General features: G+C 45.6%; 9 protein-coding genes across 9 annotated transcripts; all 9 read left to right on the top strand.

Annotated features, from left to right (window-relative positions):
• Nucleotides 1-188: 188 nt before the first annotated feature.
• On the top strand, nucleotides 189-653 carry LOC128318358 (histone H3-like). Its single transcript, XM_053234137.1, has one exon. The coding sequence runs from the start codon at nucleotides 197-199 to the stop codon at nucleotides 605-607; it is 411 nt and encodes a 136-aa protein (XP_053090112.1). The 5' UTR covers nucleotides 189-196; the 3' UTR covers nucleotides 608-653.
• A 3,846-nt stretch (nucleotides 654-4,499) lies between these two features.
• Nucleotides 4,500-4,878, top strand: LOC128318370 (histone H4). The gene has a single exon (XM_053234149.1). It carries the CDS (start codon nucleotides 4,515-4,517, stop codon nucleotides 4,824-4,826), a length of 312 nt encoding a protein of 103 aa, XP_053090124.1. The 5' UTR covers nucleotides 4,500-4,514; the 3' UTR covers nucleotides 4,827-4,878.
• Nucleotides 4,879-5,418: 540 nt separating this feature from the next.
• On the top strand, nucleotides 5,419-5,878 carry LOC117597352 (histone H2B). Its single transcript, XM_053234161.1, has one exon. The coding sequence runs from the start codon at nucleotides 5,455-5,457 to the stop codon at nucleotides 5,827-5,829; it is 375 nt and encodes a 124-aa protein (XP_053090136.1). The 5' UTR covers nucleotides 5,419-5,454; the 3' UTR covers nucleotides 5,830-5,878.
• A 4,361-nt stretch (nucleotides 5,879-10,239) lies between these two features.
• On the top strand, nucleotides 10,240-11,038 carry LOC128318331 (histone H1-like). The gene has a single exon (XM_053234109.1). It carries the CDS (start codon nucleotides 10,255-10,257, stop codon nucleotides 10,978-10,980), a length of 726 nt encoding a protein of 241 aa, XP_053090084.1. The 5' UTR covers nucleotides 10,240-10,254; the 3' UTR covers nucleotides 10,981-11,038.
• A 469-nt stretch (nucleotides 11,039-11,507) lies between these two features.
• LOC128318391 (histone H2AX-like) lies at nucleotides 11,508-24,303 on the top strand. Its single transcript, XM_053234173.1, has 3 exons — nucleotides 11,508-11,939; nucleotides 19,402-19,406; nucleotides 23,888-24,303. Exons 1-3 carry the CDS (start codon nucleotides 11,557-11,559, stop codon nucleotides 24,286-24,288), a joined length of 789 nt encoding a protein of 262 aa, XP_053090148.1. The 5' UTR covers nucleotides 11,508-11,556; the 3' UTR covers nucleotides 24,289-24,303.
• LOC128318357 (histone H3) lies at nucleotides 12,507-12,978 on the top strand. Its single transcript, XM_053234136.1, has one exon. The coding sequence runs from the start codon at nucleotides 12,522-12,524 to the stop codon at nucleotides 12,930-12,932; it is 411 nt and encodes a 136-aa protein (XP_053090111.1). The 5' UTR covers nucleotides 12,507-12,521; the 3' UTR covers nucleotides 12,933-12,978.
• LOC128318373 (histone H4) lies at nucleotides 16,811-17,196 on the top strand. The gene has a single exon (XM_053234152.1). It carries the CDS (start codon nucleotides 16,826-16,828, stop codon nucleotides 17,135-17,137), a length of 312 nt encoding a protein of 103 aa, XP_053090127.1. The 5' UTR covers nucleotides 16,811-16,825; the 3' UTR covers nucleotides 17,138-17,196.
• LOC128318375 (histone H2B-like) lies at nucleotides 17,705-18,164 on the top strand. The gene has a single exon (XM_053234154.1). The coding sequence runs from the start codon at nucleotides 17,741-17,743 to the stop codon at nucleotides 18,113-18,115; it is 375 nt and encodes a 124-aa protein (XP_053090129.1). The 5' UTR covers nucleotides 17,705-17,740; the 3' UTR covers nucleotides 18,116-18,164.
• LOC128318332 (histone H1-like) lies at nucleotides 22,581-23,379 on the top strand. The gene has a single exon (XM_053234110.1). The coding sequence runs from the start codon at nucleotides 22,596-22,598 to the stop codon at nucleotides 23,319-23,321; it is 726 nt and encodes a 241-aa protein (XP_053090085.1). The 5' UTR covers nucleotides 22,581-22,595; the 3' UTR covers nucleotides 23,322-23,379.
• Nucleotides 24,304-24,398: the final 95 nt, after the last annotated feature.

Genomic DNA, 24,398 nt, shown 5'->3' on the forward strand with positions numbered 1-24,398 from the left:
CGCCTTGTGTTTCGAACTGTGCCGGTGGCGGAAGACGAGCCAATAGTCATCAAATGACGTCACACATTCTATCCAATGACAGACGAGTGCCTCCAAGACGCCCAATCAGCGCAGGGCAGCGTTAGGGCTTAAAAAGCCGGCGTTCGCGAGCGCCGTGTATTCTGTTTTTCGTCCGTGAAGTGCAGAGCTCGACGCCATGGCAAGAACCAAGCAGACCGCCCGTAAGTCCACCGGTGGCAAGGCGCCCAGGAAGCAGCTCGCCACTAAGGGCGCCCGCAAGAGCGCCCCGGCCACCGGCGGCGTGAAGAAGCCTCACCGTTACAGGCCGGGCACCGTGGCTCTGAGAGAGATCCGCCGTTATCAGAAGTCTACTGAGCTGCTCATCCGCAAGCTGCCCTTCCAGCGCCTGGTGAGAGAAATCGCTCAGGACTTCAAGACTGATCTGCGTTTCCAGAGCTCGGCCGTCATGGCCCTGCAGGAGGCGAGCGAGGCGTACCTGGTCGGCCTGTTCGAGGACACCAACCTGTGCGCCATCCACGCCAAGAGAGTGACCATCATGCCCAAGGATATTCAGCTGGCCCGCCGTATTCGCGGAGAGCGCGCTTAAACGACGACCGCGTCTAATCTACACAAAGGCTCTTTTAAGAGCCACCTCACAGTCTCAGTGAAATGAGCAAGTCTTCATCCCTTGGCTGTTTAAAAATTAATTGTAATGTGGTTTAAAAAAACATTGTAAATATTTTCATAAACTATATAAATTATTATAAATATGTTACGCATATTATATAATGTGTGTGTGCGTGCGCGCGTGATGTGCTTATACGCGCGCGCTCTCACGCTGTGGCACACTTACAGTGAAAAGGGAGCAGTGAACCATAAGATTTATTTGTGACGTCATGCGCCGAGGTCAGAGGCTTAGAACTATGCTGTTGGTTTGATTGACAGTTTTTCCCTTTATGACGCCGCGGGGATTCATCGATCTTTAAATGTTGGGGTTTCTGCGCGCGCCTCTTCACTAATTTGAAGGGGAGAAGCAGAAGGGTTTCTCCGTCATTCCGCCTAATAATGTCTTTCTTTTCTGCTTAGAAATAATCAGATACAATATTGGTGTGTATTTAACAAGGACAAAATGTAACATCTTATTTTTATTTATTCATTCATTCATTCGCTCATTTATTTAAACCTTTTTTTTTTTTTTTTTAAATCATTTCCATGTCAAGTGCTGAGAGGCCTGAAGAGACGTGCTTTAAAAATGGAATATGTAATAATAAAATGAAAAAAAATACTACTACTACTACTACTACTACTAATAATAATAATAATAATAATAATAATTAGAAGGAGTAATAAAGAAAGGCTAGATGAAAGAATAAAGGATGAGGAGTAAAATAAAGGTTGTTGTGAGCAGCGCTGTGTGTTGTTGTGGATGGATCTTGACTGCCATCGTGTGGCCAAGGTTAGGAAGTGTACTTTGCCCTAACCACTGCTGCCGCAAATATAGCAAGTCTACATAGTTAGTCTTTGTAATAAATCGTTTAAAGGGGGGGATCCTTCAAGAAATGTATGTCAATGCTATGTTTGTTGCGTGTCACAAAATATATTACGACATGACAAAAACAATAACAGCAACAATAAGAATGATTCTACTACCAATACTACTATAATAATAATAATAATAATAATAATAGGAAAGAGAAAAAAGGAAGACGAAGAAATAATATTGAAGAAAGACTAGAGTAAAGAATAAAAGTTGATGGAAGTGCACTTTGCCCTAACCACTGCTGTTTAACGCCGCAAATGTAGCAAGTCTGTAATAAATCGTTTAAAAATTTTTTTTTAAAAAAAGGAGGGAAATCCTTTAAGAAATGTTTGCCAATGCTATGCTTGTTGCGTGTTAGAAAATAGGTTAAAACATGACAAAAACAACAACAGTAATAATAATAATTCTACTACTTCTTCTTCTTCTTCTTCTTCTACTACTACTACTTCTGCTGCTACTAGTACTTCTTCTTCTAAAACTGCTACTGCTACTACTACTCATAATCGCCCTCGTGTGGCCAAGTTTAGGAAGTGCACGTTGCCCTAACCACTGTTGTTTATAGCCGCAGGTTAGGTCTACATCTGCAATAAAAAAAAAAATAAATAAATAAATAAATAAATAAATAAATAAATAAATAAATAAATAAATAAAGGGAGAAAAAACCTTTAAGAAATGTTTGCCAATGTTATGTTTGTTGCGTGTTACAAAATATATTAAAACATGATGACAATAACAACTACAATAACCATAATAATTCTACTACTAGTACTACTACTACTACTACTCTTAATAATAATAATAATAATAATAATAATAATAATTAGAAGAAATAAGAAAGAAAGACTAGAAGAAAGAATAAAGGTTGATGAATCAAATAATTATAAATCTAAAGGCTGGTGTGTGCAGCGCTGTGTGTTGTTGTGGATGGATCTTGACTGCCCTCGTGTGGCCAAGTTTATGAAGTGCACTTTGCCGCAACCACTGTTGTTTATAGCCTCTTGTTGTAAGTCTATATTTGTAATAATAATATAAATAATAAATAAATAAATAAATAAATAAATTTAAAAAAGGGGGGGGGGGGGAATCCTTTGGAATGTTTGTCAGGCTCAGGGTTACTGATCAGTAGGTCAGGGGTTCAGGCCCCAGCTCAGTGGTAGTAATGTATATGTGACAAGTAAAGGCTTCTTCCCTCTACTACTGATAATAGCTATTAAATAATTATCTTTTAGTATTTATTATAATGATTATTTATTAAATATTGTCATTACTGTATATCATTGCAACTATTATGTATTATATATCACAGTTATGTGATTCCGTGTAATGCCATCTGAACTGGATTCGGCTGCTCTTTGTACCTCCGCTGTAATATAAATGACAACTGATTCTACAGATTTCTGCTTAAGGTGCAGTATTTGGAGATTGGGAAGGTAGTTGTGTGTTGTGTTGTCTGTGATGTGCATCTTGTAAACTGTGTGGAATGTATCGTGTTGTGACCAAACACCAAGAAATATTCCTAATACATGTCAATACATATGGCAAATAAAATTACTCTGATAACAACAACACTGCTGCTACTACTACTACTACTACCACTTACAATAATAATAATAATAATAATGCTGATAATAATAATACTGATAATAATAATAGTAATAATACTAATGTGTGCTCCTATTAATACTACTCCATTCTATAAGGCTAACAGACTTTTTGTGTAGTTAGTGAAGTGTGTTGTGCTGGATGGATCTTATTCATCCACGTGTGGCCGCATTTCGAAACTTGACTGCCTGCATCCGCAGTAAATAACTGGGTTCGGATAATGAAATGATTTAATAAATCAAATGTATGAACGCACGTCACATACATCGCACCCATACATGGTGATGTACGGAGAACACGGGGGTTGTTCTGTGCATCAACACGCTTCTACATGACAGTCTGATCGACACATCGAACATTGTAGACGTCTAATAAATGAGTAAAGTAAGTGGATAAGTTATGGACGGTGTTGTCAGATTGCAAAAATGTTGGGCTGCAAAATCCTCTTTACCGTGAGCGTTGTGTTTATAGAAAAGAGACGGCTTGTGAGTAGACAGTGCTTCGGTGTGTTCAGTAGAACACTGGCTTTGTGTCGACACACGTGTTTGATGAATTGTATATTAGTTTCTTTGGCACGAATGGTGAAGCGAGTATGCTTTCCTTGTGAATGACACTTGGAGTTTAAGAATGTGGAGTTTAAGAATGTTAGCGTTTGAGAAAGTGTATCTAATTTAGACATTATACCTTAGATAGTCCATTATATTTTGCCTTTGAGAGAACTGATAAAGTAAGGCCCGAGAGTTGTCTTTGCATTCCTTTCTGTGCCGCTTGTGAGTGACCTATTCGTGTGGTAAAATGTGGGCTCGATTAAAAGTGTACACAGACTGTGATGGTGATCAGCTGAATGAGGGGCCTACTAATAAGATGCTGTGCTGCTACGCGAGACCCGTCGTTATAGCAGACATAGGAGTTTAGAATCCGGGCCTTGAGCCCACAGGCATGCTCAAAAGGAACGTCTCGTGTCTGTAAAGGGAATGTCAATGTTTTACAAACACAGAGTACTTTTACTAACCTCCTTACACTGACGGGTGTTTGTCTGTATGTTTTGTTTTTTTTTAATATATATGCCTTGCATATCAGATTAAGACTTCTACTACAATTACTACTACTACTACTGGAAAAACAACTACTACTAATAATAATAATAGTAATAATAATGTTTGTGTGTATAGAGAGGGTGAGGAAGAAGAAGACGCTAGCAGGTAGAAAGCTGTGGCGTTCTGTTTCTTTTTGAATGTGCTCTATTGTGTGACCGTTGGTCTTAGGCCCGCCTCCTCGCCTGTTCTCAACAAGGTCCTGTAGAGGGCGGATAAATATGTGGGCGCTGCGCGGCGAGTTTTATTGAGCAGCTTGACTTCGAGAGAGCAGCATCATGTCTGGCAGAGGCAAGGGCGGAAAGGGGCTTGGCAAAGGAGGCGCCAAGCGTCACCGTAAAGTTCTTCGCGATAACATCCAGGGAATCACCAAGCCGGCTATTCGCCGTCTGGCTCGCCGTGGCGGTGTTAAGCGTATTTCCGGTCTGATCTACGAAGAGACTCGCGGTGTGCTGAAGGTGTTCCTGGAGAACGTGATCCGCGACGCCGTCACCTACACCGAGCATGCCAAGAGGAAGACGGTCACCGCCATGGATGTGGTGTACGCCCTGAAACGCCAGGGACGCACCCTGTACGGCTTCGGCGGTTAAACGCTCCAACACCGAACGACGCGAACACAACGGCTCTTTTAAGAGCCACCCAAACATCCAGAAAAACAGCTGTTTCTCGTGCTGTGTGTGTGTGGGGTTTTTTTTTTTTTTTTTTGCGAGGGGGCCTTTAAGCAAATGGCGTCAAGCGCCGTACACACGTAGCATACAAGTAGAAGATAATTTCTGTATGAACACATAACGATCATAATAATCTAGTTTTCAATGTTTATATTTAGTGTGTACGTGTGTGTGTGTGTGTGTAAAACGCGTTAGAAGACGGTGGTAGTAGAGATAAATATATACATATACATATATGTATGTGTGTGTGTGTATTTTTATTTTATTTTACTTTTTTCCTTTAGTTATAGTGCACATTGTGAATATAAAAAGGCGGGAAGGGAAACAAAGCGTAGCGGGGGGGAGCGAGGAGGAGGAGGAGGAGGAGGAGGAGGAGGAGGAGGAGGGCGGAGCGGTGGGAGGCTCCCTGTATGAGGCGGGTTGGGATTTTGACCAATAAAAAAATGTTCTTCGCTTGTGCCTAATTACAATGTCGGCCTGTAAATAGAGCGGCCGCGAGGCGGGCGTTATTCATTCTCTCGCAGTTTACTGGAGAAGCAGCAGCAGCAACATGCCCGACCCAGCCAAGGCCGCTCCCAAGAAGGGATCCAAGAAAGCCGTGACCAAGACGGCCGGCAAAGGAGGCAAGAAGCGCAGAAAGTCCAGGAAGGAGAGCTACGCTATCTACGTGTACAAAGTCCTGAAGCAGGTGCACCCCGACACCGGCATCTCTTCTAAGGCGATGGGCATCATGAACTCGTTCGTGAACGACATCTTCGAGCGTATCGCCGGTGAGTCCTCTCGTCTGGCTCATTACAACAAGCGCTCCACCATCACCTCCAGGGAGATCCAGACCGCCGTGCGCCTGTTGCTTCCCGGCGAGCTGGCCAAGCACGCCGTGTCCGAGGGCACCAAGGCCGTCACCAAGTACACCAGCTCCAAGTAAAGCGCCTTACCGCCGTCTTCATCAACCCAACGGCTCTTTTAAGAGCCACCCACTCCTTCATATAAAGAGCATTTTCTTCTTTTCCTCTCTGTCTCTCTCTCTCTCTCTTTCTGTGTGTGTGTGTGTGTGTGTGTGTGTGTGTGTGTGTGTGTGTGTGTGTGTGTGTGTGGCGGGGGGAGGGGGGGCGCGTTCCCCGCCGGCTTTTATCGCGCTGTTTCCCCGCGACTGTTTTGTTCATTGTGTCAGTTTTGTAGTATGCTAAATGCACAGGTGAGTAAATATAAACTAGATTGTTCGAGCATTGCGCGTTCTCGGTGTTGCTAAATAATTTTATGGCAGAATGAAGTAATTCTAATCAGCGTTATAGCACTGCAAAATAATTCAAAATAGGGTTCTAGAGGCACAAAGTAACTCCAATAGGGTAATAGCAATACAAAGTAATTGAAAATGGGCTTATAGGAACAAGAGGTACTTGAAAATAGGTCTATAACAGTGTAACGTCATTCAAATTACCGTATTATAGAGGCACACAGTAATTCAACATAGGGTTGTAGCTGCACTAAGTAATTAATTCAAAATAGGATTATAGCGGCACAGAGTAATTAAATGTAGTGATATGGTACCACAAAGTACTTTCAAATAGGCTCATAGTGACACAGAGTACTTCAAAATAGGGTTATAGCAGCACGAAATAATTCAAAATAGGGTTATTGCGGTACTAAAGAACTCAGAATAGGATTATAGCGGCACAGAGTTATTCAAAATAATGTTTATAGCTGTGCAGAGTAATTATAAATAGGATTAAAGCAGCATGAAGTAATTCAAATTAATGTTAGAGTTACCACAAAGTAACTCAAAATAGGATTATAGTTGTGTCGAGTAATTCAAAATAGGGTTATAGAGGGACAGAGTAGTTCAAAATAAGATCGTCGTGGCACGGAATAATTCAAAATAGGGATATAGCAACAAAAAGTAATTCAAAATAGGCTTATAGCAGCATGAAGTAATACAAATTACTGGTACAGCACCACAGAGTACTTCAAAATAGGCTTTATAGCAGCATGAAGTAATTCAAATGACAGCACCACGAAGTACTTCAAAATAGGCTTATAGCAGTGCAGAGTAATTCAAAACAGGGTTACAGCAACTCAAAATATGGTTATAGCATCACAAAGTAATTCAAAATACGTTTATTGCATCACACAGTGATTCAAAATAAAGTTCTATCAGTGTGAAGTAAATAAATTAATGTTACAGCACCACAAAGTACTTCAAAACAGGCCTATTGCAGCGCAGAGTACGTCAAAATAGGCTTATAGCAGCACAGAGTACTTCAAAACAGGCCTACAGCAGCACAGAGTACTTCAAAAAAGGCCTATAGCCGCACAGAGTACTTCAAAATAGGCTTATAGCAGCGCAGAGTACTTCAACATATGGTTATAGCAGCACGATGTACTTCAAAATAGGCTTATAGCAGCACGATGTACTTCAAAATAGGCCTATAGCCGCACAGAGTACTTCAAAACGGGCTTATAGCAGCACGATGTACTTCAAAATAGGCTTATAGCAGCACGATGTACTTCAAAATAGGCCTATAGCCGCACAGTGTACTTCAAAATAGGCCTATAGCAGCACGATGTACTTCAAAATAGGCCTATAGCCGCACAGAGTACTTCAAAACGGGCTTATAGCAGCACGATGTACTTCAAAATAGGCTTATAGCCGCACAGAGTACTTCAAAATAGGCCTATAGCCGCACAGAGTACTTCAAAACGGGCTTATAGCAGCACGATGTACTTCAAAATAGGCTTATAGCAGCGCAGAGTACTTCAACATATGGTTATAGCAGCACGATGTACTTCAAAATAGGCTTATAGCAGCACAGAGTACTTCAAAATAGGCCTATAGCAGCAGGATGTACTTCAAAATAGGCTTATAGCAGCACAGAGTACTTCAAAATAGGCCTATAGCAGCAGGATGTACTTCAAAATAGGCCTATAGCAGCACAGAGTACTTCAAAATAGGCCTATAGCCGCACAGAGTACTTCAAAACGGGCTTATAGCAGCACAGAGTACTTCAAAACGGGCTTATAGCAGCACGATGTACTTCAAAATAGGCCTATAGCAGCGCAGAGTACTTCAAAACGGGCCTATAGCCGCACAGAGTACTTCAAAATAGGCTTATAGCAGCACAGAGTACTTCAAAACGGGCTTATAGCAGCACAGAGTACTTCAAAATAGGCTTATAGCAGCACGATGTACTTCAAAATAGGCTTATAGCCGCACAGAGTACTTCAAAATGGGCTTATAGCAGCACGATGTACTTCAAAATAGGCCTATAGCCGCACAGAGTACTTCAAAACGGGCTTATAGCAGCACAGAGTACTTCAAAATGGGCTTATAGCAGCACGATGTACTTCAAAATAGGCTTATAGCAGCACAGAGTACTTCAAAACGGGCTTATAGCAGCACAGAGTACTTCAAAACGGGCTTATAGCAGCACAGAGTACTTCAAAATGGGCTTATAGCAGCACGATGTACTTCAAAATAGGCTTATAGCAGCACAGAGTACTTCAAAACGGGCTTATAGCAGCACAGAGTACTTCAAAATAGGCTTATAGCAGCACGATGTACTTCAAAATGGGCTTATAGCAGCACGATGTACTTCAAAATAGGCCTATAGCCGCACAGAGTACTTCAAAATGGGCTTATAGCAGCACGATGTACTTCAAAATAGGCCTATAGCAGCACGATGTACTTCAAAACGGGCTTATAGCAGCACGATGTACTTCAAAATGGGCTTATAGCAGCACGATGTACTTCAAAACGGGCTTATAGCAGCACGATGTACTTCAAAATAGGCTTATAGCAGCACGATGTACTTCAAAATAGGCTTATAGCCGCACAGAGTACTTCAAAATAGGCTTATAGCCGCACAGAGTAATTCTAATCAATGTTATAGCAGCAGGAAATACTTCAAAATAGGATTCTAGCCATACTGAGTAAATCGCAATCACAAGTTTAAAGCACTGTGGAGGAAATACAAAATGTAGAAGTGTGAAGATAGAAGTGTGGAGTAAATAAAAATGCATTTATAGCAGCATTGGCTACATTTATCAATTAAAACGAGGTGATAGTTGAATAACAACGAATGGGGTTAGAGCTCTGTCGAGTTCATAAGACTAGAGTTACAGCAGTGTGGAATTGAATAAACATAAGGATATAGCAGAGCCGGGCTAAACGGCACTAGGGTTAGGGCAGAGCCGGGCTAAACGGCACTAGGGCTAGGGCAGAGCCGGGCTAAACGGCACTAGGGTTAGGGCAGAGCCGGGCTAAACGGCACTAGGGTTAGGGCAGAGTTGGGCTAAACGGCACTAGGGTTAGGGCAGAGTTGGGCTAAACGGCACTAGGGTTAGGGCAGAGCCGGGCTAAACGGCACTAGGGCTAGGGCAGAGTTGGGCTAAACGGCACTAGGGTTAGGGCAGAGTTGGGCTAAACGGCACTAGGGTTAGGGCAGAGCCGGGCTAAACGGCACTAGGGTTAGGGCAGAGCCGGGCTAAACGGCACTAGGGTTAGGGCAGAGCCGGGCTAAACGGCACTAGGGTTAGGGCAGAGCCGGGCTAAACGGCACTAGGGTTAGGGCAGAGTTGGGCTAAACGGCACTAGGGCTAGGGCAGAGCCGGGCTAAACGGCACTAGGGTTAGGGCAGAGCCGGGCTAAACGGCACTAGGGTTAACTAGGGCTAGGGCTAGGGCGGAGACAGGCGCAGGTAACGAGGCGGAGGTGCGCGCCGATCGAGGCGGCCACGAGGCGCACCTGGCGCCCCGGGACCACAAGAGGACGCGGCCGCGCACGAGGAGCGCCAGCCCGAGTGCCGGCGCCAGCCCGAGCGACGAAGACCAGACGAGGACAAAGACGCTGGGAGTCACGCTGCGGGAGTCGCCTCGTCCCTCCGAGCGCGCCCGCTCTCTCCCTCTTTCGCCCTCGCTCTCCACTCATGTGCTTTACACGGCCCAAAAGGGGCCTCGGTTCACATACTGCACGCCACACTCGGCCGGTGCAAACATAGCAGCAGCACTCACACGGCTCTCCTTCATCTCGGCCCGCAGGCCTCGCAAGGGCCACGCCGTTTTTTGCCCTCTTTTTACACAGCACAACGCACGAAATGCGCGGCCCGCCGGCTCGAGCGCCAGGCGCGCCGTGCACTTTTGTGCCCGCTGCGCGAGATTGGTGCTCTCTTCCTGGCCGTGGCGGGCCTCGGGAGAAACGGGAAAGCCCGTTCTCGCGAAACGCGTGCTTGAACGCTTTGGAGCTTGCCTGACGAGTCTGATTTTCGCCGCGAAATGCCATGAGAAAACACAGTTGCGAGCGCATCGCGGAAGCGCAGTCATTCAGCGGCGCCCGGGTTGAGTCTACAACGTTCTCATGTCTGCTTTTAAGACCAGCCCCCCGGCCGCGGGGAGGGAGGTTCCTGTGTTACACAGCGCCACAGCGATTGACTCTTTTATTCTACTTAGCTCCGCACACACAGACATGGCAGAAGTCGCTCCCGCGCCCGCCGCCGCGCCGGCCAAAGCGCCCAAGAAGAAAGCAGCTTCGAGGACCAAGAAAGCGGGCCCCAGCGTCGGCGAGCTCATCGTCAAGGCGGTTTCCTCGTCCAAGGAGAGGAGCGGCGTGTCGCTCGCCGCTTTGAAGAAGGCTTTGGCTGCCGGCGGATACGATGTGGAGAAGAACAACTCCCGCGTCAAGCTCGCCGTCAAGAGCCTCGTGACAAAGGGCACTCTGGTGCAGACCAAAGGGACCGGCGCGTCTGGCTCTTTCAAGCTGAACAAGAAGCAGACCGAAGCCAAGAAGCCCGCAAAGAAAGCCGCGCCCAAACCCAAGAAGGCGGCAGCCAAGAAGCCCGCCGCGGCTAAGAAGCCCAAGAAGGTAGCGGCCAAGAAACCCGCCGCCGCCGCCAAGAAGTCTCCTAAGAAGGCGAAGAAGCCCGCCGCCGCCGCCAAGAAAGCCACCAAGAGCCCCAAGAAGGCGAAGAAGCCGGCGACCCCTAAAAAGGCAGCCAAGAGCCCCAAGAAGGCAAAGGCTGTGAAGCCCAAGACAGCAAAGCCCAAAGCGGCAAAGGCGAAAAAGGCAGCCCCCAAAAAGAAATAAACATGTTTGTGTGTTTAATTCATGTTTTTGATCCTTAAACGGCTCTTTTAAGAGCCACCCATATTTTCGTTTAAAGAGCGATATTCCCTGTCCTCTCATGACACAAAATTATGCTTTTAGTGGATTGGATTCCTCCTCCCAAAACGGTAACAGAGGCTGTAGGAGGAACATGAACATATGGGCAAACTAGTAAGAATTTACATTTCTCTATAGCGTTGTATATCATTGTGTTAGTGTGTGCGTTTGTATGTCTATTTTCCCTTCTGTCTGTTTTCATGCGCTCTCTCTCTCTCTCTCTCTCTCTCTCTCTCTCTCTCACACACACACACACACACACACACACACACACACACACACACACACACACAGGCGGCGTCACAAACGGGGGTGGGAGGGGTGTCGCGTAGAATAGAATGGTGGGCGGACGCTGGAATTTGACGGCGCGTTTGTGATTGGTTCTTCTGCCACAACGATCTTAGCCAATAAGAGAGCGGCTGTGTTGGCTATATCACGGAGGGCTCGGCGCGTAGTCTTTATTATTTCAGCGTCGTTCGTGGAACAGGTCTGATCATAACCATGAGTGGTCGCGGGAAAACCGGCGGAAAGGCTAGGGCCAAGGCCAAGACTCGTTCCTCCAGAGCTGGGCTGCAGTTCCCTGTGGGCCGTGTGCACAGGCTCCTGCGTAAAGGCAACTACGCCGAGCGCGTCGGTGCCGGCGCTCCGGTCTACCTGGCCGCCGTGCTGGAGTATCTGACTGCTGAGATCCTGGAGTTGGCCGGCAACGCCGCCCGTGACAACAAGAAGACCCGTATCATCCCCCGCCACCTGCAGCTCGCCGTGCGTAACGACGAGGAGCTGAACAAACTGCTCGGCGGGGTGACCATCGCTCAGGGTGGTGTGCTGCCTAACATTCAGGCCGTGCTTCTGCCCAAGAAGACTGAGAAGACCGTCAAGACCAAGTAAACGCGCCCACTGCTGCGTTTGCCAGTACCCAAAGGCTCTTTTAAGAGCCACCCACTTCTGCTCCAAAAGTGCAATGTTATTCCTATCTTCTTAATACAAAGCAAACGCGGTTAAAATCAGGACATGAGCACACTAATTTGCTAATAATTATATATGCGTTATATATATTATAAATAATTATATACTTGGAAAATATTCAAGTAGTAGCAGTAGTAGTAGTAATAGTAATAATAATAATAATAATAATAATAATAACAATAGTGAGGCGTGTTGGCTAAATGCAGTGTGAGGGATGAGAATATGTTTTGACGGCGGGCGGTTTGTGTGTAACTGGTGAATGGCAGAGTACAAAAGCGCTGCGCGCCCGTGGAATAGGGGCGGGCGCCTTGTGTTTCGAACTGTGCCGGTGGCGGAAGACGAGCCAATAGTCATCAAATGACGTCACACATTCTATCCAATGACAGACGAGTGCCTCCAAGACGCCCAATCAGCGCAGGGCAGCGTTAGGGCTTAAAAAGCCGGCGTTCGCGAGCGCCGTGTATTCTGTTTTTCGTCCGTGAAGTGCAGAGCTCGACGCTATGGCAAGAACCAAGCAGACCGCCCGTAAGTCCACCGGTGGCAAGGCGCCCAGAAAGCAGCTCGCCACTAAGGCCGCCCGCAAGAGCGCCCCGGCCACCGGCGGCGTGAAGAAGCCTCACCGTTACAGGCCGGGCACCGTGGCTCTGAGAGAGATCCGCCGTTATCAGAAGTCTACTGAGCTGCTCATCCGCAAGCTGCCCTTCCAGCGCCTGGTGAGAGAAATCGCTCAGGACTTCAAGACTGATCTGCGTTTCCAGAGCTCGGCCGTCATGGCCCTGCAGGAGGCGAGCGAGGCGTACCTGGTCGGCCTGTTCGAGGACACCAACCTGTGCGCCATCCACGCCAAGAGAGTGACCATCATGCCCAAGGATATTCAGCTGGCCCGCCGTATTCGCGGAGAGCGCGCTTAAACGACGACCGCGTCTAATCTACACAAAGGCTCTTTTAAGAGCCACCTCACAGTCTCAGTGAAATGAGCAAGTCTTCATCCCTTGGCTGTTTAAAAATTAATTGTAATGTGGTTTAAAAAAACATATTTTCATAAACTATATAAATTATTATAAATATGTTACGCATATTATATAATGTGTGTGTGCGTGCGCGCGTGATGTGCTTATACGCGCGCGCTCTCACGCTGTGGCACACTTACAGTGAAAAGGGAGCAGTGAACCATAAGATTTATTTGTGACGTCATGCGCCGAGGTCAGAGGCTTAGAACTATGCTGTTGGTTTGATTGACAGTTTTTCCCTTTATGACGCCGCGGGGATTCATCGATCTTTAAATGTTGGGGTTTCTGCGCGCGCCTCTTCACTAATTTGAAGGGGAGAAGCAGAAGGGTTTCTCCGTCATTCCGCCTAATAATGTCTTTCTTTTCTGCTTAGAAATAATCAGATACAATATTGGTGTGTATTTAACAAGGACAAAATGTAACATCTTATTTTTATTTATTCATTCATTCATTCGCTCATTTATTTAAACCTTTTTTTTTTTTTTTTTAAATCATTTCCATGTCAAGTGCTGAGAGGCCTGAAGAGACGTGCTTTAAAAATGGAATATGTAATAATAAAATGAAAAAAAATACTACTACTACTACTACTACTACTACTACTAATAATAATAATAATAATAATAATTAGAAGGAGTAATAAAGAAAGGCTAGATGAAAGAATAAAGGATGAGGAGTAAAATAAAGGTTGTTGTGAGCAGCGCTGTGTGTTGTTGTGGATGGATCTTGACTGCCATCGTGTGGCCAAGGTTAGGAAGTGTACTTTGCCCTAACCACTGCTGCCGCAAATATAGCAAGTCTACATAGTTAGTCTTTGTAATAAATCGTTTAAAGGGGGGGATCCTTCAAGAAATGTATGTCAATGCTATGTTTGTTGCGTGTCACAAAATATATTACGACATGACAAAAACAATAACAGCAACAATAAGAATGATTCTACTACCAATACTACTATAATAATAATAATAATAATAATAATAGGAAAGAGAAAAAAGGAAGACGAAGAAATAATATTGAAGAAAGACTAGAGTAAAGAATAAAAGTTGATGGAAGTGCACTTTGCCCTAACCACTGCTGTTTAACGCCGCAAATGTAGCAAGTCTGTAATAAATCGTTTAAAAATTTTTTTTTAAAAAAAGGAGGGAAATCCTTTAAGAAATGTTTGCCAATGCTATGCTTGTTGCGTGTTAGAAAATAGGTTAAAACATGACAAAAACAACAACAGTAATAATAATAATTCTACTACTTCTTCTTCTTCTTCTTCTTCTACTACTACTACTTCTGCTGCTACTAGTACTTCTTCTTCTAAAACTGCTACTGCTACTACTACTCATAATCGCCCTCGTGTGGCCAAGTTTAGGAAGTGCACGTTGCCCTAACCACTGTTGTTTATAGCCGCAGGTTAGGTCTACATCTGCAATAAAAAAATAAATAAATAAATAAATAAATAAATAAATAAATAAAGGGAGAAAAAACCTTTAAGAAATGTTTGCCAATGTTATGTTTGTTGCGTGTTACAAAATATATTAAAACATGATGACAATAACAACTACAATAACCATAATAATTCTACTACTAGTACTACTACTACTACTACTCTTAATAATAATAATAATAATAATAATTAGAAGAAATAAGAAAGAAAGACTAGAAGAAAGAATAAAGGTTGATGAATCAAATAATTATAAATCTAAAGGCTGGTGTGTGCAGCGCTGTGTGTTGTTGTGGATGGATCTTGACTGCCCTCGTGTGGCCAAGTTTATGAAGTGCACTTTGCCGCAACCACTGTTGTTTATAGCCTCTTGTTGTAAGTCTATATTTGTAATAATAATATAAATAATAAATAAATAAATAAATAAATAAATTTAAAAAAAGGGGGGGGGGGGGGGAATCCTTTGGAATGTTTGTCAGGCTCAGGGTTACTGATCAGTAGGTCAGGGGTTCAGGCCCCAGCTCAGTGGTAGTAATGTATATGTGACAAGTAAAGGCTTCTTCCCTCTACTACTGATAATAGCTATTAAATAATTATCTTTTAGTATTTATTATAATGATTATTTATTAAATATTGTCATTACTGTATATCATTGCAACTATTATGTATTATATATCACAGTTATGTGATTCCGTGTAATGCCATCTGAACTGGATTCGGCTGCTCTTTGTACCTCCGCTGTAATATAAATGACAACTGATTCTACAGATTTCTGCTTAAGGTGCAGTATTTGGAGATTGGGAAGGTAGTTGTGTGTTGTGTTGTCTGTGATGTGCATCTTGTAAACTGTGTGGAATGTATCGTGTTGTGACCAAACACCAAGAAATATTCCTAATACATGTCAATACATATGGCAAATAAAATTACTCTGATAACAACAACACTGCTGCTACTACTACTACTACTACCACTTACAATAATAATAATAATAATAATAATACTGATAATAATAATACTGATAATAATAATAGTAATAATACTAATGTGTGCTCCTATTAATACTACTCCATTCTATAAGGCTAACAGACTTTTTGTGTAGTTAGTGAAGTGTGTTGTGCTGGATGGATCTTATTCATCCACGTGTGGCCGCATTTCGAAACTTGACTGCCTGCATCCGCAGTAAATAACTGGGTTCGGATAATGAAATGATTTAATAAATCAAATGTATGAACGCACGTCACATACATCGCACCCATACATGGTGATGTACGGAGAACACGGGGGTTGTTCTGTGCATCAACACGCTTCTACATGACAGTCTGATCGACACGGCAGTCTGAAATGATGAACATTGTAGACGTCTAATAAATGAGTAAAGTAAGTGGATAAGTTATGGACGGTGTTGTCAGATTGCAAAAATGTTGGGCTGCAAAATCCTCTTTACCGTGAGCGTTGTGTTTATAGAAAAGAGACGGCTTGTGAGTAGACAGTGCTTCGGTGTGTTCAGTAGAACACTGGCTTTGTGTCGACACACGTGTTTGATGAATTGTATATTAGTTTCTTTGGCACGAATGGTGAAGCGAGTATGCTTTCCTTGTGAATGACACTTGGAGTTTAAGAATGTGGAGTTTAAGAATGTTAGCGTTTGAGAAAGTGTATCTAATTTAGACATTATACCTTAGATAGTCCATTATATTTTGCCTTTGAGAGAACTGATAAAGTAAGGCCCGAGAGTTGTCTTTGCATTCCTTTCTGTGCCGCTTGTGAGTGACCTATTCGTGTGGTAAAATGTGGGCTCGATTAAAAGTGTACACAGACTGTGATGGTGATCAGCTGAATGAGGGGCCTACTAATAAGATGCTGTGCTGCTACGCGAGACCCGTCGTTATAGCAGACATAGGAGTTTAGAATCCGGGCCTTGAGCCCACAGGCATGCTCAAAAGGAACGTCTCGTGTCTGTAAAGGGAATGTCAATGTTTTACAAACACAGAGTACTTTTACTAACCTCCTTACACTGACGGGTGTTTGTCTGTATGTTTTGTTTTTTTTTAATATATATGCCTTGCATATCAGATTAAGACTTCTACTACAATTACTACTACTACTACTGGAAAAACAACTACTACTAATAATAATAATAGTAATAATAATGTTTGTGTGTATAGAGAGGGTGAGGAAGAAGAAGACGCTAGCAGGTAGAAAGCTGTGGCGTTCTGTTTCTTTTTGAATGTGCTCTATTGTGTGACCGTTGGTCTTAGGCCCGCCTCCTCGCCTGTTCTCAACAAGGTCCTGTAGAGGGCGGATAAATATGTGGGCGCTGCGCGGCGAGTTTTATTGAGCAGCTTGACTTCGAGAGAGCAGCATCATGTCTGGCAGAGGCAAGGGCGGAAAGGGGCTTGGCAAAGGAGGCGCCAAGCGTCACCGTAAAGTTCTTCGCGATAACATCCAGGGAATCACCAAGCCGGCTATTCGCCGTCTGGCTCGCCGTGGTGGTGTTAAGCGTATTTCCGGTCTGATCTACGAAGAGACTCGCGGTGTGCTGAAGGTGTTCCTGGAGAACGTGATCCGCGACGCCGTCACCTACACCGAGCATGCCAAGAGGAAGACGGTCACCGCCATGGATGTGGTGTACGCCCTGAAACGCCAGGGACGCACCCTGTACGGCTTCGGCGGTTAAACGCTCCAACACCGAACGACGCGAACACAACGGCTCTTTTAAGAGCCACCCAAACATCCAGAAAAAGAGCTGTTTCTCGTGCTGTGTGTGTGTGGGGTTTTTTTTTTTTTTTTTTTTGCGAGGGGGCCTTTAAGCAAATGGCGTCAAGCGCCGTACACACGTAGCATACAAGTAGAAGATAATTTCTGTATGAACACATAACGATCATAATAATCTAGTTTTCAATGTTTATATTTAGTGTGTACGTGTGTGTGTGTGTGTGTAAAACGCGTTAGAAGACGGTGGTAGTAGAGATAAATATATACATATATGTATGTGTGTGTGTGTATTTTTATTTTATTTTACTTTTTTCCTTTAGTTATAGTGCACATTGTGAATATAAAAAGGCGGGAAGGGAAACAAAGCGTAGCGGGGGGGAGCGAGGAGGAGGAGGAGGAGGGCGGAGCGGTGGGAGGCTCCCTGTATGAGGCGGGTTGGGATTTTGACCAATAAAAAAATGTTCTTCGCTTGTGCCTAATTACAATGTCGGCCTGTAAATAGAGCGGCCGCGAGGCGGGCGTTATTCATTCTCTCGCAGTTTACTGGAGAAGCAGCAGCAGCAACATGCCCGACCCAGCCAAGGCCGCTCCCAAGAAGGGATCCAAGAAAGCCGTGACCAAGACGGCCGGCAAAGGAGGCAAGAAGCGCAGAAAGTCCAGGAAGGAGAGCTACGCTATCTACGTGTACAAAGTCCTGAAGCAGGTGCACCCCGACACCGGCATCTCTTCTAAGGCGATGGGCATCATGAACTCGTTCGTGAACGACATCTTCGAGCGTATCGCCGGTGAGTCCTCTCGTCTGGCTCATTACAACAAGCGCTCCACCATCACCTCCAGGGAGATCCAGACCGCCGTGCGCCTGTTGCTTCCCGGCGAGCTGGCCAAGCACGCCGTGTCCGAGGGCACCAAGGCCGTCACCAAGTACACCAGCTCCAAGTAAAGCGCCTTACCGCCGTCTTCATCAACCCAACGGCTCTTTTAAGAGCCACCCACTCCTTCATATAAAGAGCATTTTCTTCTTTTCCTCTCTGTCTCTCTCTCTCTCTCTTTCTGTGTGTGTGTGTGTGTGTGTGTGTGTGTGTGTGTGTGTGTGTGTGTGGCGGGGGGAGGGGGGGCGCGTTCCCCGCCGGCTTTTATCGCGCTGTTTCCCCGCGACTGTTTTGTTCATTGTGTCAGTTTTGTAGTATGCTAAATGCACAGGTGAGTAAATATAAACTAGATTGTTCGAGCATTGCGCGTTCTCGGTGTTGCTAAATAATTTTATGGCAGAATGAAGTAATTCTAATCAGCGTTATAGCACTGCAAAATAATTCAAAATAGGGTTCTAGAGGCACAAAGTAACTCCAATAGGGTAATAGCAATACAAAGTAATTGAAAATGGGCTTATAGGAACAAGAGGTACTTGAAAATAGGTCTATAACAGTGTAACGTCATTCAAATTACCGTATTATAGAGGCACACAGTAATTCAACATAGGGTTGTAGCTGCACTAAGTAATTAATTCAAAATAGGATTATAGCGGCACAGAGTAATTAAATGTAGTGATATGGTACCACAAAGTACTTTCAAATAGGCTCATAGTGACACAGAGTACTTCAAAATAGGGTTATAGCAGCACGAAATAATTCAAAATAGGGTTATTGCGGTACTAAAGAACTCAGAATAGGATTATAGCGGCACAGAGTTATTCAAAATAATGTTTATAGCTGTGCAGAGTAATTATAAATAGGATTAAAGCAGCATGAAGTAATTCAAATTAATGTTAGAGTTACCACAAAGTAACTCAAAATAGGATTATAGTTGTGTCGAGTAATTCAAAATAGGGTTATAGAGGGACAGAGTAGTTCAAAATAAGATCGTCGTGGCACGGAATAATTCAAAATAGGGATATAGCAACAAAAAGTAATTCAAAATAGGCTTATAGCAGCATGAAGTAATACAAATTACTGGTACAGCACCACAGAGTACTTCAAAATAGGCTTTATAGCAGCATGAAGTAATTCAAATGACAGCACCACAAAGTACTTCAAAATAGGCTTATAGCAGTGCAGAGTAATTCAAAACAGGGTTACAGCAACTCAAAATATGGTTATAGCATCACAAAGTAATTCAAAATACGTTTATTGCATCACACAGTGATTCAAAATAAAGTTCTATCAGTGTGAAGTAAATAAATTAATGTTACAGCACCACAAAGTACTTCAAAACAGGCCTATTGCAGCGCAGAGTACGTCAAAATAGGCTTATAGCAGCACAGAGTACTTCAAAACAGGCCTACAGCAGCACAGAGTACTTCAAAAAAGGCCTATAGCCGCACAGAGTACTTCAAAATAGGCTTATAGCAGCGCAGAGTACTTCAACATATGGTTATAGCAGCACGATGTACTTCAAAATAGGCTTATAGCAGCACGATGTACTTCAAAATAGGCCTATAGCCGCACAGAGTACTTCAAAACGGGCTTATAGCAGCACGATGTACTTCAAAATAGGCTTATAGCAGCACGATGTACTTCAAAATAGGCCTATAGCCGCACAGTGTACTTCAAAATAGGCCTATAGCAGCACGATGTACTTCAAAATAGGCCTATAGCCGCACAGAGTACTTCAAAACGGGCTTATAGCAGCACGATGTACTTCAAAATAGGCTTATAGCCGCACAGAGTACTTCAAAATAGGCCTATAGCCGCACAGAGTACTTCAAAACGGGCTTATAGCAGCACGATGTACTTCAAAATAGGCTTATAGCAGCGCAGAGTACTTCAACATATGGTTATAGCAGCACGATGTACTTCAAAATAGGCTTATAGCAGCACAGAGTACTTCAAAATAGGCCTATAGCAGCAGGATGTACTTCAAAATAGGCTTATAGCAGCACAGAGTACTTCAAAATAGGCCTATAGCAGCAGGATGTACTTCAAAATAGGCCTATAGCAGCACAGAGTACTTCAAAATAGGCCTATAGCCGCACAGAGTACTTCAAAACGGGCTTATAGCAGCACAGAGTACTTCAAAACGGGCTTATAGCAGCACGATGTACTTCAAAATAGGCCTATAGCAGCGCAGAGTACTTCAAAACGGGCCTATAGCCGCACAGAGTACTTCAAAATAGGCTTATAGCAGCACAGAGTACTTCAAAACGGGCTTATAGCAGCACAGAGTACTTCAAAATAGGCTTATAGCAGCACGATGTACTTCAAAATAGGCTTATAGCCGCACAGAGTACTTCAAAATGGGCTTATAGCAGCACGATGTACTTCAAAATAGGCCTATAGCCGCACAGAGTACTTCAAAACGGGCTTATAGCAGCACAGAGTACTTCAAAATGGGCTTATAGCAGCACGATGTACTTCAAAATAGGCTTATAGCAGCACAGAGTACTTCAAAACGGGCTTATAGCAGCACAGAGTACTTCAAAACGGGCTTATAGCAGCACAGAGTACTTCAAAATGGGCTTATAGCAGCACGATGTACTTCAAAATAGGCTTATAGCAGCACAGAGTACTTCAAAACGGGCTTATAGCAGCACAGAGTACTTCAAAATAGGCTTATAGCAGCACGATGTACTTCAAAATGGGCTTATAGCAGCACGATGTACTTCAAAATAGGCCTATAGCCGCACAGAGTACTTCAAAATGGGCTTATAGCAGCACGATGTACTTCAAAATAGGCCTATAGCAGCACGATGTACTTCAAAACGGGCTTATAGCAGCACGATGTACTTCAAAATGGGCTTATAGCAGCACGATGTACTTCAAAACGGGCTTATAGCAGCACGATGTACTTCAAAATAGGCTTATAGCAGCACGATGTACTTCAAAATAGGCTTATAGCCGCACAGAGTACTTCAAAATAGGCTTATAGCCGCACAGAGTAATTCTAATCAATGTTATAGCAGCAGGAAATACTTCAAAATAGGATTCTAGCCATACTGAGTAAATCGCAATCACAAGTTTAAAGCACTGTGGAGGAAATACAAAATGTAGAAGTGTGAAGATAGAAGTGTGGAGTAAATAAAAATGCATTTATAGCAGCATTGGCTACATTTATCAATTAAAACGAGGTGATAGTTGAATAACAACGAATGGGGTTAGAGCTCTGTCGAGTTCATAAGACTAGAGTTACAGCAGTGTGGAATTGAATAAACATAAGGATATAGCAGAGCCGGGCTAAACGGCACTAGGGCTAGGGCAGAGCCGGGCTAAACGGCACTAGGGTTAGGGCAGAGCCGGGCTAAACGGCACTAGGGCTAGGGCAGAGCCGGGCTAAACGGCACTAGGGTTAGGGCAGAGTTGGGTTAAAACGGCACTAGGGTTAGGGCAGAGTTGGGCTAAACGGCACTAGGGTTAGGGCAGAGCCGGGCTAAACGGCACTAGGGTTAGGGCAGAGTTGGGCTAAACGGCACTAGGGTTAGGGCAGAGCCGGGCTAAACGGCACTAGGGCTAGGGCAGAGTTGGGCTAAACGGCACTAGGGTTAGGGCAGAGTTGGGCTAAACGGCACTAGGGTTAGGGCAGAGCCGGGCTAAACGGCACTAGGGTTAGGGCAGAGCCGGGCTAAACGGCACTAGGGTTAGGGCAGAGCCGGGCTAAACGGCACTAGGGTTAGGGCAGAGCCGGGCTAAACGGCACTAGGGTTAGGGCAGAGTTGGGCTAAACGGCACTAGGGCTAGGGCAGAGCCGGGCTAAACGGCACTAGGGTTAGGGCAGAGCCGGGCTAAACGGCACTAGGGTTAACTAGGGCTAGGGCTAGGGCGGAGACAGGCGCAGGTAACGAGGCGGAGGTGCGCGCCGATCGAGGCGGCCACGAGGCGCACCTGGCGCCCCGGGACCACAAGAGGACGCGGCCGCGCACGAGGAGCGCCAGCCCGAGTGCCGGCGCCAGCCCGAGCGACGAAGACCAGACGAGGACAAAGACGCTGGGAGTCACGCTGCGGGAGTCGCCTCGTCCCTCCGAGCGCGCCCGCTCTCTCCCTCTTTCGCCCTCGCTCTCCACTCATGTGCTTTACACGGCCCAAAAGGGGCCTCGGTTCACATACTGCACGCCACACTCGGCCGGTGCAAACATAGCAGCAGCACTCACACGGCTCTCCTTCATCTCGGCCCGCAGGCCTCGCAAGGGCCACGCCGTTTTTTGCCCTCTTTTTACACAGCACAACGCACGAAATGCGCGGCCCGCCGGCTCGAGCGCCAGGCGCGCCGTGCACTTTTGTGCCCGCTGCGCGAGATTGGTGCTCTCTTCCTGGCCGTGGCGGGCCTCGGGAGAAACGGGAAAGCCCGTTCTCGCGAAACGCGTGCTTGAACGCTTTGGAGCTTGCCTGACGAGTCTGATTTTCGCCGCGAAATGCCATGAGAAAACACAGTTGCGAGCGCATCGCGGAAGCGCAGTCATTCAGCGGCGCCCGGGTTGAGTCTACAACGTTCTCATGTCTGCTTTTAAGACCAGCCCCCCGGCCGCGGGGAGGGAGGTTCCTGTGTTACACAGCGCCACAGCGATTGACTCTTTTATTCTACTTAGCTCCGCACACACAGACATGGCAGAAGTCGCTCCCGCGCCCGCCGCCGCGCCGGCCAAAGCGCCCAAGAAGAAAGCAGCTTCGAGGACCAAGAAAGCGGGCCCCAGCGTCGGCGAGCTCATCGTCAAGGCGGTTTCCTCGTCCAAGGAGAGGAGCGGCGTGTCGCTCGCCGCTTTGAAGAAGGCTTTGGCTGCCGGCGGATACGATGTGGAGAAGAACAACTCCCGCGTCAAGCTCGCCGTCAAGAGCCTCGTGACAAAGGGCACTCTGGTGCAGACCAAAGGGACCGGCGCGTCTGGCTCTTTCAAGCTGAACAAGAAGCAGACCGAAGCCAAGAAGCCCGCAAAGAAAGCCGCGCCCAAACCCAAGAAGGCGGCAGCCAAGAAGCCCGCCGCGGCTAAGAAGCCCAAGAAGGTAGCGGCCAAGAAACCCGCCGCCGCCGCCAAGAAGTCTCCTAAGAAGGCGAAGAAGCCCGCCGCCGCCGCCAAGAAAGCCACCAAGAGCCCCAAGAAGGCGAAGAAGCCGGCGACCCCTAAAAAGGCAGCCAAGAGCCCCAAGAAGGCAAAGGCTGTGAAGCCCAAGACAGCAAAGCCCAAAGCGGCAAAGGCGAAAAAGGCAGCCCCCAAAAAGAAATAAACATGTTTGTGTGTTTAATTCATGTTTTTGATCCTTAAACGGCTCTTTTAAGAGCCACCCATATTTTCGTTTAAAGAGCGATATTCCCTGTCCTCTCATGACACAAAATTATGCTTTTAGTGGATTGGATTCCTCCTCCCAAAACGGTAACAGAGGCTGTAGGAGGAACATGAACATATGGGCAAACTAGTAAGAATTTACATTTCTCTATAGCGTTGTATATCATTGTGTTAGTGTGTGCGTTTGTATGTCTATTTTCCCTTCTGTCTGTTTTCATGCGCTCTCTCTCTCTCTCTCTCTCTCTCTCTCTCTCTCTCTCTCTCTCACACACACACACACACACACACACACACACACACACACACACACACAGGCGGCGTCACAAACGGGGGTGGGAGGGGTGTCGCGTAGAATAGAATGGTGGGCGGACGCTGGAATTTGACGGCGCGTTTGTGATTGGTTCTTCTGCCACAACGATCTTAGCCAATAAGAGAGCGGCTGTGTTGGCTATATCACGGAGGGCTCGGCGCGTAGTCTTTATTATTTCAGCGTCGTTCGTGGAACAGGTCTGATCATAACCATGAGTGGTCGCGGGAAAACCGGCGGAAAGGCTAGGGCCAAGGCCAAGACTCGTTCCTCCAGAGCTGGGCTGCAGTTCCCTGTGGGCCGTGTGCACAGGCTCCTGCGTAAAGGCAACTACGCCGAGCGCGTCGGTGCCGGCGCTCCGGTCTACCTGGCCGCCGTGCTGGAGTATCTGACTGCTGAGATCCTGGAGTTGGCCGGCAACGCCGCCCGTGACAACAAGAAGACCCGTATCATCCCCCGCCACCTGCAGCTCGCCGTGCGTAACGACGAGGAGCTGAACAAACTGCTCGGCGGGGTGACCATCGCTCAGGGTGGTGTGCTGCCTAACATTCAGGCCGTGCTTCTGCCCAAGAAGACTGAGAAGACCGTCAAGACCAAGTAAACGCGCCCACTGCTGCGTTTGCCAGTACCCAAAGGCTCTTTTAAGAGCCACCCACTTCTGCTCCAAAAGTGCAATGTTATTCCTATCTTCTTAATACAAAGCAAACGCGG

This window comes from Pangasianodon hypophthalmus, chromosome 5, assembly GCF_027358585.1.
Source record: "Pangasianodon hypophthalmus isolate fPanHyp1 chromosome 5, fPanHyp1.pri, whole genome shotgun sequence".
Classification (NCBI taxonomy): domain Eukaryota; kingdom Metazoa; phylum Chordata; class Actinopteri; order Siluriformes; family Pangasiidae; genus Pangasianodon; species Pangasianodon hypophthalmus.